The sequence below is a fragment of the Mesitornis unicolor genome, unplaced genomic scaffold, assembly GCF_000695765.1.
Source record: "Mesitornis unicolor isolate BGI_N332 unplaced genomic scaffold, ASM69576v1 scaffold30783, whole genome shotgun sequence".
NCBI lineage: Eukaryota > Metazoa > Chordata > Aves > Mesitornithiformes > Mesitornithidae > Mesitornis > Mesitornis unicolor.
Window position 1 is genome coordinate 13,051 of NW_010174462.1, and position 14,109 is coordinate 27,159.

Here is a 14,109-nt window from a genome sequence, read left to right on the forward strand (position 1 = left end):
TTACTTACACTTCCTTACGTGCTGGTTACAATTTCTTAGATAAAAAAGGTTAAAGTACAATTCATTCAGCCTGCAGTTTTATTTATTTCAGTCACAGAGCTAAGCTCTGGCACACCTTAGTCTTTCACTACACGAGAGAACCCGACTGTGAAACTTAACGTGGATCCTAAAGAGACTCTTGAGGTGTTAACATGCTGGGCATGTGGGGGAGCTGTTTACTGTTAACGAATACCCGTTCTAAGCCCCGTTCGCTTGTTCTGAGGAACAAAAGCGGGACAACCGCCATCGCAGCACGCAGCCCTGCCTCAGAGGCCGGGCCGAGCGAACGGGCAGGCCGGCCTCACGTCCCCCGCCCGGTCCCCTTCTCCCGCCCCGCCGCCGAGGCAGCGCTGTCTTCTCTCCCAGCTTTCCGACCTCAGCGTGGAGAGGCTTGCGGTGCTGCCCAGCCGGGCTGTGGAGCCAGCGCCGGGGCCGCCCGAGGGCCTTTCCCTCAGGCGCCGGGTAGAGGCCCCGGCCGTTTGCGCGGCCCTCTGAGGCGAGTAACGCCTCCGCGCCTCACGCATTGAGGCCCTGGCGGGGCTTGAGGGGCTCTGTGTGGGCTTCGGCTTCCCTCTCTCAGGGTAAGGGAGCCGTGGCTACCAAGTGTAACTGCTTATTTACGTGAAGCACACACCGAGTGTGTCCGTTCCAGTGAAAAACACCACCCTTGGTCATCATTTAGTTGCCTCTCAGCATGTTTATTTTTGAAACTGAGTAAATCAGCATTTTATCCTTTCAGAAACAAGCACTGAGATGCCTTCTAGAAACTACTCATTGGCCCATTAAAACACTGTGTGTGCACAGGTATATACATAAAGCAATGTTTGAATGGTGAATAACTAACTTTAAAGCATGTAGTCTGTAAATCCAGTGATAGGATGCGTCGGAATGGTTCAAAGCTGTGTCAGAAGGGGTTCAGACTTGACACTAGGAAGCATTTCTTTACAGAGAAGGTGGCTAAACACTGGAACGGGCTTCCTGGAGTGGTGGCTGATACCCTAAGCCTGTCAATTTTTAAAAGACATTTGAACAATGCCCTTAAATACATGCTTTAATTTTTGGTCAGCCCTGAGTTGGTCAGACAGTTGGACTAGATGATCATTGTCTCTTCAAGCCATCTGTCCTGTCCTGTCCTGTCCTGTCCTGTCCTGTCCTGTCCTATCCTATCCTAAATCTATCAGTTGTTAAGGCCTTTGCACATGAACACCAGTAATTTTTCCTAGTTCGATCCTGCTCATGCTGTTTTAGGTGAGAATTGTCACTGGAAGCTCAAAGTTTATTGTTTATATTACTGTGCCTGTGAGTTTTGTTTAGCATTATGAAACCACCTGCAGAAGTGCAGGTAACAAAAAGAAGATGCTCAGTTGTAGGGCTGTAGTTTACATTTTCAAAGAGTTTTAGCATTCAAAATAAAAAAAAATTGCAGAGATGCATTGTATGGTACTTTGAGTTGAACTTTCTGAAGGCCTTATTCTCAGCAAAATCACAATAAAAGGGGTTAGAACTGTATCTATGGGTAATGCTGAACAGTTGTAGGAATCCACATACTACATTTATTACCCATTCTTGTAATTTTATGGGTATTTTCCTCATGCAGATTATATTAACAAATTTTTAAAAATGGTGCAAGGTCATGACGAAGTTTAGAAGATCATCCTGTGAAAGAGAGTGAAGAGAAGTGCTGGACCTAGGCTTGTAAAGCATGGAAGAATACAAAGTGTTGAAGATACTAGGAGAAGGATCCTTTGGCAGAGCTCTCCTAATTCATCACAGAACCAGCGACCACAAGTATGCAATGAAGGAAATAAGACTTCCTATGGTAAGCATGACATTTATGTCACCCCACCCACCACTTTGAAAAAATAATAAAATTTTTAAAAATCATAATTCTGGATATATTTTTGAGACACTGAACACTTTTGTTGACAGTTTTGTATATTAGGCTGTTGCATGGTAAGGCTGCTATACAAGTATGTGTGAGTTCATGTTGTTGGTAATAAGTAGCAAAATCTGATCTGTTTTGGAAGGTGTGTGGTTACGTTTTGGGAGGTGTACTACATAGGAAGACACTTAGAATGAAACCCCTGTTCCCCTGACACCCTTGGCTGGATTCCCATTGATTTCACTAGAACGCAGATTTAATCTGCAATACCTAATGAGGAAATTAGCCCCATACTATTGCTGGTAATGTTATTCAGGTTACCTTCTCTGCATTGAGCTAGCCAAAAATCACAAAATGGGAGACACTGGCTTTATAGAGGCTCAGTTAATTGCGCGACACTTGGCTTTATACCGGGTTCATGCAGTGTAGCCTGTTTCAAAGTCTGTGTATGTGAATTTGTTACATAGTTCTGTTTTGCTAAAATAGAAAAAAATCATTAACCAAAGTAAGAAAGTATCTTCTCAAATTAAAAAAAAAAACCCTGCCTCCCAGAAAGCAAAGAACTCTTCAACTAGTCATAAACCTTAGATTAAAAACAATGGGGTTTTCAGGCTTCTAAATGACTTTTTAAAATAAGAACAATTCTTAAAAATATTTTCCTTTTGGAAAGTGAGGTGCATTGTGTATATATGAAAATCCGTTAGTGTGACATTTATATAACTGTACGTACGTTTTTAGTCTTCATCTGATGTAGAGAACTCTAGGAAGGAAGCAGTTATTTTGGCTAAAATGAAACATCCGAATATCGTTGCCTACAAAGAATCATTTGACGGTAAATATAAAAACTTAAAATATCTTTATTTTGTTTAAAATGGCATACTGCTGAGGGATCAAGATTACCTTTTATGTTTGATAATAAATACATGTTATAAACAAAACACATGTTTATTGTACATAATACTGCATGTATTATGTACTAAATATATGTATATATGTATGTATATTATATATTGTATGTATATTATTAAATTTATGTATGTATAAAGCATGTAGTCAAAGCTTTATAGTAACAATAATATACTTACCCTGCTAATGAAATTACTAATTATTCTTAAATTACCTAAAATTTAGCTGCTGGACATCTGTATATAGTGATGGAATATTGTGATGATGGAGATCTAATGCAAAAGATCAAACACCAAAGAGGAAAGTTGTTCTCTGAAGATACGGTAAGAAAAGATGTTTTGAACCAAGGACCTAGGAATCCTTTTTCATGGAAACTGAAGCACACACACCACATAAAACAAATTCTAGATATATAACCTTGGAGTACCTTAAGAGAAACAAAATCACTTATAGATAGAATAGAAGCATTATTTCTTTGATAATTTCTAACAAAACAAGATGAAAATTGCACTGAAAGGAATAAGAAAGAAATTGCTGTCTATCTGAGAAATGTGCAGGCAATGTGAAAAATGCAGTTAGGTTTGCATGCATGCATTTATGCAATTAAATAGGATTTTAACACAGACTTCAGCCTTCAGGACTTAAAGCACAGGAAGAGGTACAGCAAATGAAAAGTAAATAAAGCTCTCTGGGAAGATAAATGAAACTAGCTGGGAGACTAAATGCCTGCACATTATGTAGCAACTAATTGTTTAAATCATTCAGCAAACATTAACTCCTTTTGTCACAGAAACTATAAAATTACTTAGGAGAAGGTCCAAAGTGACATTGTAGTGATTGAAAACTACTCCCTGCCACAGCTAGAAGCATCATCTTAGTTAAGATGAAACAACCAGAATCCTCACCTAATCTAATATTTAGATTGGCCAAGCATCTCTAAGAACTGTATTTTGTACTTCTAAAAATAACAGATTTTGTTTTAGAAACAGTATGTTATCTCAGTGTAGTGTTTTTGGTTTTTAATTTGCTGATTTACTATGAACTTGTAATTGTCATGCTCATAAAGTGCCATGCAGCGATTCCCTAGCTTCATTCTTCTTGTATATTATTAGTGTTTTCTAGACACAGATAGCAAACATTCCTTCTGCCATGTTAAAATATACCTTAACTTAAAGAATTCTGTCTTTCATGCTGATTGGAGGCCATTATGCTAGAGTTACGTTTAACTCCCAAATATTCTGAACGTGTGGGGATTTTTTTCCCTCTTATTTTTTTTTATCTATTAGAAAAGTATCCATTATATATAGCATTGAGCTGTTATAACTCTTAGTTACTCTCTTCAGATCCTTCACTGGTTTGTGCAGATGTGCCTGGGTGTGAAGCACATTCATGATAAACGTGTGTTGCACAGGGATATCAAATCCAAGGTGAACCGAGCAGGTTTTGTTGCCATGAATAAACTCTGTTCTGCATGCAAAAGTTCAGCTCCCTCTTTCATAATTTTCTGTTACTGCTACATGCCTTGTTTTCCATTTAGGCTTAAGAATATTAAGTAAATTAAATTGCTGAGTGTATGAGATGATGTAATATTGTGGGCGTAAACATGGTCTAAGTAACAGGTATACCCTTCATATCTGCACTGCTGATAGCGCCTATTGCTTCTGACAGAAGCATATAATTGAATTTTCTGCCATGCATACAATTTAAAACAATAACAGAAGTGTAAAATGTGTATGGAGTTTACAGTTTGCAAATATCTTGCCTCTCATTTTTTCTTTTTTTACTCTTTCCTAGCAGACAGATAGAAATTCAGAAGAAAGTGTGACTGTAGTAGTTTGAGTACAGCATAGAGATTCTTGATTCTTCATCTGCTACTGATGCTGGGCCTTTAGGCTCATAAAACCTTTCCATCTCCCTTTAAATACAACATAGTTCTTAACTTCTTTGGTATAAATATAAGGAGAAGTAAGTAAAAGGAACTATAAAGATAAATATCAGATGTGATTGTCACTATTTGCTGTATATACAAACTACAGAAATGTTTCCTAGAAGAATATTTGAGTATGTAAATCTGTTTTTCTTTTGAAATGTAGAACATCTTTCTCACTCAAAATGGAAAAATCAAATTGGGAGATTTTGGATCTGCACGCCTTCTTGCACAGTATGTGGATATCTCCACTGATCTCAGTGGTGTTAATTTTTATTTTACCATTGATAGATAGTACAGATCTCTTACATAATTACCTTTTTTCTGGCATTTCTTATTTGTCATTTCAATAGTCCAGTGTCATATGCTTGCACATATGTGGGAACCCCTTATTACGTACCTCCAGAAATATGGGAAAGCGTGCTGTACAACAACAAAAGGTATTTGTGTTTTCAGTGCTCACAAGTAATGCCTGACTAATGTACCTGTTTTATTGTTGTGTCAGTCTGGCTTTGTGGCTAATCCATATTTGGTTTGGAGAAGATACTGAGCTGAGAAATATTTAGAAAGATATAATTACAGGAGGCTTTTAAATGAAAAGGCCTAAAATCCTCTTTACTTAGGTAACTGAATGTACAATATAGTTAGTCTTAAAAATTTGAAAACTGGTGTACAGATCTCTGTGCATTTGGGAGAGTAAATATATACATACAAACAGAAGCACATGTATGTATGTATATACATACTACACAGGTATGTGTTTGTGTCTATTAGCTGGTCTTATTTTCTTGACTGGTCTTATTTTCTTGACTGGTCTTACTTTTTTGGCTCTTCTTGCCAGTCCTGATAATGTAGAGATAATGGTTACGGAACTGATTACTTAGTTTTATAGAGCTCAGTTATTCTGGTCCTTATGCAAGAACTTGGGAGAACATCTTGATGGTATGATGTTTGCAGCTTCCCCCCAGACTCCAAAATACTGAGTCATTTTGTATCCCTTCCCCTAGGTCTGTTCTGTGACCCTAGTTGTACCTGAACAAAGTGACGAATTTTCCACAGGAGGGAAGAAACCTTCTAGTGCTTAAGTTTTTTCTACTTCTCATACAAGAAAGGCATCAGTTGCTTCTTGTGCAGGTTGCAGTACTCACTTCGGATGGAAGATGATGTTTTTTTTCTCAGGAGGAGGATTCTCATTGAGAAGGCCAGAATTCCAGCTCTCAGAATTAGGATTGGGTGTCTGCCATCTGATGCTAAGGGCCATGGAATGCAAAGGCTTTGGAGTGTGGAAGGATAAATGCTGTTACAGCAAACTGCCTAGGAGACATTGTGGGAATAAAAAGCCAGCTATAACTGCATGACAGTCATCTTTTTTCCATCAGAGTGGGATAAAATAAGCAAGATAATTTCCACTGGAGAGGCTAAATACATAATTGTATTGTCTTTTATGGTTACTTTTATTTTTAGTTTATTCAATTCATTGATGTACACATAATGAATTTCACTGTTTCTAGGCAGGATATTAAATAGTAATTTTTTATTCAAAATTTCTCATATTTCTCTATGCCTACAGTGATATATGGTCTCTGGGATGTATTCTATATGAGCTGTGCACTCTTAAATATCCAGTAAGTATGCTTTATTGCTATCAGTAAAGTTCTGGAGTTCCTTAAAATTTAATGAGCAGTTAGTTGTAATTTGATGGATTCACAGTCAATTATATATTTGACTGATGTGTTTGCTGCTGCTTCTGAAAGAGGGAAATATTGCTCCACCCTTCCCACCCTTCCTTGATTATATGACTTCTGTTTTTCAGCAGCTCTTGGACCTATTGGACCCTTCTCCGAAGCACCCAATATTCTAAATTGTTAGAAACCAATTTTTTTCTTTCTTGGTTCATTTTCCTCAATATCAGTGAGGTGATCTGGGGCATCTGGGGCTTATTAAGGAGTCTAGCAGGTGCCAGACTATCTGCAGGGATGTTGCAGTGAGCATTGTGTTTTGCAAGATCAAGATGACCACTAAGGATGGAGGCAAGGACACTCAAAATCCTTGCTAATGAGTATATATTGTATTCAAGTGTAGCAAAATACAGTAAGCAATAAGCAGTTTTGTACCTCTCCTCAGTGATATACCTGTCTGCTTATTCTTCAAATCAAACAAGTCCACGCACCGTCCTTGATGAACCTTGATGGTTCTGTCTGTTACTTCTGGGACACCTCTTTTACAGTGTTGTTGCTCTGCTTCCTATGTGTTAACTTCGTCTGGCTTCTACATACAGGCACATGGTTAACACAAGAGTGCTTATCAGGATGTGTTTGTTTTGCAAGAAAAGTGGCATCATCCTAATTTAAGGTAATTTTGTCTTAGTTTTTATAAACATCTGTTTCATTTCATTGAGCTAATGCAGCTGCAACTGCTAGTAGTACAAGAGTTTAGAAGTTTATACTGTACGTGACTGAGTGATAAAGGAGTCTGTGCATTGGCATGTTAGCCTAAGTAGGTCTGTGGCGAGGCTTTGGCAATGTCACGGCTATTCAGGCAGTACTCAGAGCTGGAATACCAAGGAGTGGAGCATTCTTCCCTTTTTCGTGGCAGTGAAATGTTATGTATCTGGTTTTATGTGACACTCATGTATGTTCCTGCATAATCTATCAAAGGTGATATAAAAGGATGCTGCATGCTGCAGATGCTTGGCACTCTGCAGCCAAGCCAGTGGTGAGTGCCAAAAGAAAGTTGATTTTGCATGAAGATAGAAGTTCTCAGCCATTTTTGCTCAGGCTGCATCTGTATATGATGTAAAGGACACTAAGATGATCCACATTTTCTCAGTGCTGTATTCTTACAAAAATAAAATTGCAACAATCCTAAATTTATAGAGGTAGCTCCCACCTTGTTTCCAGTTGTACAGGTTATTGTTTGCAGTGTCCCTTATGATCTGGTTTTAGTCAGACTTTGTATGCAAACAGCGATGTTTTCATTCTCAGCAAATCACATTGCTGTTATTGTTAAGATATATAAATGTAATAGTCCTACAAAATGTAAAGGAAAACTACACATGTGTTCACTCAGGGTCATTATTCCACACCTCTGAATTAGAGCTGTGAAACTGTCAAACAGGGAGTCAAATCAGTATGATAATAAGTAGCCTACACAGATACATACCATGCATTTTTATATATTAAATGTTAAAGTTGCTCTTAAATTATGTCAGCTTCTTTTTACCTTATATTTAAACTCTGTGCTCTGATGTTAATTTATTTTTAATGCAGTTTCAAGCCAATAGCTGGAAGCATCTCATCCTTAAGATATGCAACGGCTCCTACAATCCACTGCCATCTCGCTATTCCTATGAACTTCATTACTTAATAAAACAGATGTTTAAGAAAAATCCCCAGAATCGTCCATCAGCCAGTACTATTCTTGCAAGAGGCTGCTTAACCAAACTTATAAAAAATTGTTTGCCTTCTGAGGTACAGTATATTCTTTGTTTCTTGGTTTAAACAATAGTATGTGTATTTTGGGTACTAACTCAGTTTATTTTGTAGTTTGTAAGTGTGTAACAATGTGAAGCGTAGGTTGTACTCTAAAAGCCATAAATACAGTTGTAGACTTCTCGGGAAACTGAGTCTGTAGAAGAGTTTGTTTTGAAAAGAAAAGATGAATATTGACATGATGCTGCTAAAATTAGATATTGTTAGCTGCAACAGTGCGTTTGTATAGTAAGTCTATTTTTAATCAATAGCATATGCAGTAATTTGAGAAAGTTTTAAATGGTCCATTACTTGCATCTCTTCATACACATTCCAGATGACAGATGAGTTTAAGCAGTTATTAAAGGAAACCAAGAAACAAGAATGCAATGCAACAAGACGAAAAGGTAAGTCAGCAACATTTTTCTTGATGTGATGGCATAATATTTTTCTTGATGGAATGACAAAAGATCTTAAATGCAGCTATAAAACATAAGTATTGTATGTTAAATCTACTTTTAATTATTTCAAAATGTAATATTATTGAACATGTATGGAAAAATGTGTGAAAGTTGTAAATTATATTCCAATATGAGAAGTACAGCGCAGAGCTGCAGTACATACATAAATTGTAAATGTTTAGACTTCTGCTAGAGTTAAACTTTTCAATTTTAAAATAGGCACAACTTTTAGCTGTTGCATATATTTTAAATATTTCTTTCCCAGAATATGGTGAAGCAAATTATTTTGAATATTTAATTTTTAGAGGGAATGTTGGATTTTTTTGGTATACATTTGGAACTGAATTGTAGAGGGCCTCCCTGTTGAGAATGAACTATGTTGACAGAAGTGTGAAGAAGCTTTCACATAATTTTCATTGCTTGGTTCAGTGGTGGTGCTGTCCTGCCTCTGAACTACTACGTTACTACAAATGTTTGCCAAAGGTATTAACACTTGAACCTGTTCTGTAATGTATCAGGTAATGTCATGGCTGGTGGAAGCTCAAGTAAGAAGAAAGAAAATAGGGTAAGCATTCAAATATAAATATAATATTTGTATTTTAGTAATTTAGAATGTTCTGTATTATAGAACAGCTAATATGGAAAAATTATTAGTATGCTAAGTCATAGCAGCCTACTAGGTCAGCTGTAATCTGTGTTCAAATTGCAGAGTTTTCTTCTGTGTTTCCCACCACTGTAAATTTTTGATGCTTCCCACATTTATTTTAGTTCCAAAGTGGATTCCCTTATACCCCTGTCAAAAAAAGGCCTCCAAAAAACCTGCTCCTGTTTTTCTAAGTTTTGGGATACTGCAAAAATTGATGAATTTTCTTTGCTTTAGGGACACATTTTGAACAGGCTGCTGTGGAAACAGTCTACTCTGGACATAATTCTCAGTAGGTTTTAGGGCCCATGTCAGAATTCAGGTGAGGATATTTAAGTCCCAGGTGGCCAGGAAGTCACCTATGGATATGCTATAGCACAGCCTGGCTCAGCAATGTTAAGTACATTTTTCAAAATACATTGTCAGTAGAATTTTCTTTTTAATAGACCTGTCAATCTGAGAAGCTTAATATTTGGGTGCATCTTGTTTCCCCTGGGAATATGACTCATTTAATCTTTATATTGCTACTGTTACTAAATGTAAAAAAAATAAAACCACAAATTACATCAAGTAATGTGCTTAGCTTTACAAACTGAGATTGTCTATAAAAAAAGGGCAAGCAGTGTGAAATGTAGTGCAGTGTAATAGTTGCAGTGCAGTTGCAATTGCCTTCATGGTGTCAGTGGTTTAGTTTTCAGATCTTTCAGCCAGCCATTTTTTAGCAAAACTAAAATAATTAGCACCATGTTCATATTTCTGCTTTATTTTACTGAGCAACAAGGATAATTAATACAGTCTGTATTCTTTTAAAGCAAAGATGAAAGTAGCAAGCATAGCCCCTTAGAAAGGAAAAATATTAATAAGGATTTGAGTGAAAGCACAGAGGAACAAAAGAAGTCTGATGAAGAGGGTAAGTGTTATGGTTTTTAAGGCTCACGCATTTCCTTCTGAGTAGTCATATCTAAATGTCAATGATCCAGGCATTTAAACAGGTAGAGCGTACAAGGTCTGCACCTAGTAAAAACCATGCCACTGTCTGTTACTTTTGCAATTACATTGATTCTTACCACTCCTCTGAGACTTTTTTTTGAATATATAAAAATCCTGGCCAAAGTATTAAAAAATGACTGTTTGTAAACATTTGGTATAGACTAAACGTATGGTGACTCCTTGACCAAGTTCAGACTTGTACCCACAGAATCAGATGTCAGTGTTACTAAAGTTCTGTACGCCTGGTAGTTTGCATGGACAGAGAATTGAGTTAGATGCTGGTTATCATCTTTCTGTTTTTTGCAGCTACAGCAGAAACTTCTGATGTCCTCCCAGGAACTACTGGTTTGTCGCATCCCCATAGGAAGCAATGGGAAAAGGGGGTAGCCAGTACTGTACTGGATGTCCTGGAAAATACATCTTTGCTTTCTTCCAGTTTTACATTTGATGAGTCTAACAGTAAGATTTTAATTAAATGTAGTTTTGATTTAAGTAATATCAGTGGTTCTTTACAGGTTTTAAAAGCCAAAACTTTACAGGGTATAATTAAAATTATATAAAAATAATTCAAAAATATTTTATTAACCAACACTCAAAAAATCCACTGTGCTGAAAAGGATTTCTTACTGGTCTTGTGTGGCAAGAGGATTGCAAAGAATGATGAAAGCCACAGATAATACTAGCAACCCTAAAATTATAATCTTTGCTAAGAAATTATCCTACCAACTCTCCTCTTAATATGCTGTTTGTGGGGTTGGCACTGAGGAATTCATTTGATGCAAAATGCAGCTGCCTGTCTTTCAAGTACAGCATACTACTGGGAGCATGTAACATCCATACGACTGCTTCTGTTTCCATTTAACATACAGATAATGCCAGTGAGAGGGATTATTAATGGTGTACCTCAGATGTGAGGCAGATGGGATTCTTCCACATCAACAGCCTTTAATTAGAATACTTAACATGAGGTTTCTTCTGAAAAATGTTTCCATTTCAAAAAGCCCCACACTATATGCAATTGTTAGAATTATTTCATGTGATTATGGATATGTATTCTGTAAATAGATGCTGTTGAAATAAATAAGATATAAATAGTTAGAAAACTCCCAAGCTGTGGTAGGAGTATTACATGATAATTATATGCAGGGCAAGGACAGAAAAAGGCATCTACTTAGGTGTTCTGCTATTAAAAGGCACAAAATTTGACACAGTCTCTGTTTTGTGAGATTTATAGAGCCACCAAATAAGCCTGCAGAGACTCTGAGTCCCCACACCCCTCAGGCGGTTTCTGCTGGCTCCCTGCTAGCTGAAAGCTCCTCTGTGGCCTTTGGTCATTTTCTTTCCTCTTAATGCTGATGGTGTCAACCTCAGCATGTGGAGAGGTCAACGGTGCTAGAGATGGGAACATCTGAACTCTTTTCTTCTTGTATTTCTCTCTTGAATGTGATCTTCGCAGTTTTGTGTAACTAGCACTTATTTATGATTTTAGGTGGCTATGTCATAAACTACAGTGAAAATAAGCCACGTAAGCAGTGGAACAAGGAAACTCCTCAGACCCTGATGAACAGTTTCAGTAATGCAGATGTCAGCTTAGCATTTAAAACATACACAATTTTTAAACCAGGTAAATCCCCAGTTTGTGGGCAAACATTTTTGCAAAAGGTTTATTAATAAGGGCTTTGGGTTTGTTGGTTTGTTGTGGGGTTTTTTACATACATAGCTCCTGTGTGTAGAGTTTGTGCACTTGAGTTCGTAACAGGCTGATTTGGTTTTTCTAAAGTTTGCCAAGTGAAATGTGGGATGACAAAAATCCAGGCTGAGAATTCACAAGTGATTGTACATTTCCACTACATTGCTTTATAAAGAACTTTCACTTGCAGCTCAATAGCTGAACAAGGTTGTGACCAAAAATGCAGTGACTGCAGAGCTGTGTGGTCTCCATCCTGCTAAGCGGCCTGGTGTGTGTTAGGCAGGTGCAATAAATAGGCAGTAGCCCCATCAGTTGCGTTATTAGTTTATCTTGCCTCTTAAAATAGGTAACAGCTTATGATGGAATCTGCTAAGAACTGGGTACAGATTAGAAGGGCTGTATTGTATTTATATTCTTAATATTTTTATTTTTAAAATTAAAGGATTTTGTTGACATTTTAACTTTTATGTTTTCAAAGCTTCTGAAAATTTATTTAGAGGTCCACTTTCTGATTACACTAAAGCATCTGATGAAGTAGATGGTGGACATGAAGCTATTGTCATAGATTCTGAGAGACTTGAGCCTAGATCTGATGAAGATGACACGTATGTCCAAATGACATCTCTGTATTTTTGTTTTCTTTGGTTTCTCAAAGTGAGTTTTCCACAAAGACATTCCTTTGAAAAAAATTCCTCAGCATCTAAATCCATTCCTCTCTGATGTAATATTAAAATTTAGTAGCAGCTGATGTCTTACAGATTTTTTTGTTTGCTGTATTTATAGTTATTGATGGTGTTGAGATTAAACAGGTTGGTTGTTATTGTCAGATAGGCTAATAATTCTCAGATGGGTTCACAAAAATGAAAGCATGAGATTCAATTAGATCCACAGTAAAGTTCAAAAACAGAAGTAGTGAGCCACTTTTGAAAGAACAGAGTGTGCTTCAGCACATTCTGAATAGAAATACTGTATTTTACAGATGTGTGTATGTTTGGGGGGTGTGGGTCTTGGAATCTCAGAATCTCAGTTTATGTCATTTTTTTTTGTGGCACTTGGAGATCAACTGCTTACGCATGTATTTCTGCAGTTCAGCTGCAAGCTGTTAATACCAACAAATTTGCAGTCTCTTAGTATATGCATTTGGGTTTGCTTTTGATAAAACTTACTTGGGCGAATTCAAAAGAGGAAGAAACCCTATTGGTTCCTTAATCACAATGGTGCACAGGAAATCACAGAATATTAGGATGTTAGGAGTTGGCAGGGACCTTGAAAGATCGTCTAGTCCAACTCAATCTTGAGTTGATATTTTTAACATAATTTCTCCTAGTTGTAGGGTAATTTCTGGAAAAGAAAAAGCAAAGATTTGTAAAGTTGTATTTTGCTTTGCAAAATTACATCTTGAAATCTATTTTTAGGGACTTCGAGGAAGATAACCCAGACTGGGTGTCGGAACTGAAAACGGTATTGAAACAGAGGCTGAAAATTTGAATTTGCCTACAATAACTGCAGTCAGGCTTGCCAGTATTTATAATCCCAGTCGTTAACAGTTGTAGTTATTAATAAAATTACCTCAATCAAAAAATTGTGAGTGGGCATGTTTTCTGTATCACAAAACTGTGGGTGAAAAATGCACAACAAACTTTTTCAGCTAGAACACTTCCAAATAACGAAACAAGTCTAGATGCTAAATGCATTTGGAGTTGGTAACAGCTTTGTAGAGATGTTCCGTCAAGAGCATTAGTGCTAACAGCACTGCTCAAACTGCCCCCTTGCTACCTCTCAAAGAAGGAAACAACGCTCCTGCTCCTCCCGGCGGGACGTGGCTGCCGCCGCCCCACTTCAAACGCCACACCTCCGCTGGGGGTGCAGCGGAGCCTGGGGAGGGCGCTTCCTTCTGGCCGTGCGGGCCCCGGAGGCGGCGGGGCACACGCAGGTATCGCGTCTCTCGGCGCTAGGCCAGGCCGGGTGTGGCCGGGCCGGGCTGCAGGGGAGGGAGGCCCCGGCCCGGGCTGCCCGGCTGGCACGTCCCGTCGCCATGCCGACGGCACCACAGCCGGGGCAGGAAAGGCGGCTGAGAGCGATCCGCAGGCGCGGCGGGGAC

General features: G+C 37.9%; 1 protein-coding gene across 1 annotated transcript; it reads left to right on the plus strand.

Annotated features, from left to right (window-relative positions):
- The first annotated feature begins 1,729 nt into the window (after positions 1-1,729).
- NEK3 (NIMA-related kinase 3) lies at positions 1,730-13,496 on the plus strand. The gene is given in 16 exon segments (XM_010181064.1): positions 1,730-1,858; positions 2,660-2,753; positions 3,053-3,150; positions 4,171-4,254; positions 4,921-4,988; positions 5,108-5,194; positions 6,325-6,379; positions 8,024-8,224; positions 8,562-8,631; positions 9,204-9,250; positions 10,124-10,238; positions 10,631-10,777; positions 11,808-11,942; positions 12,487-12,662; positions 12,792-12,817; positions 13,424-13,496. Coding segments are annotated over 16 exon segments (1,593 nt in total). The 5' UTR covers positions 1,730-1,741.
- Positions 13,497-14,109: the final 613 nt, after the last annotated feature.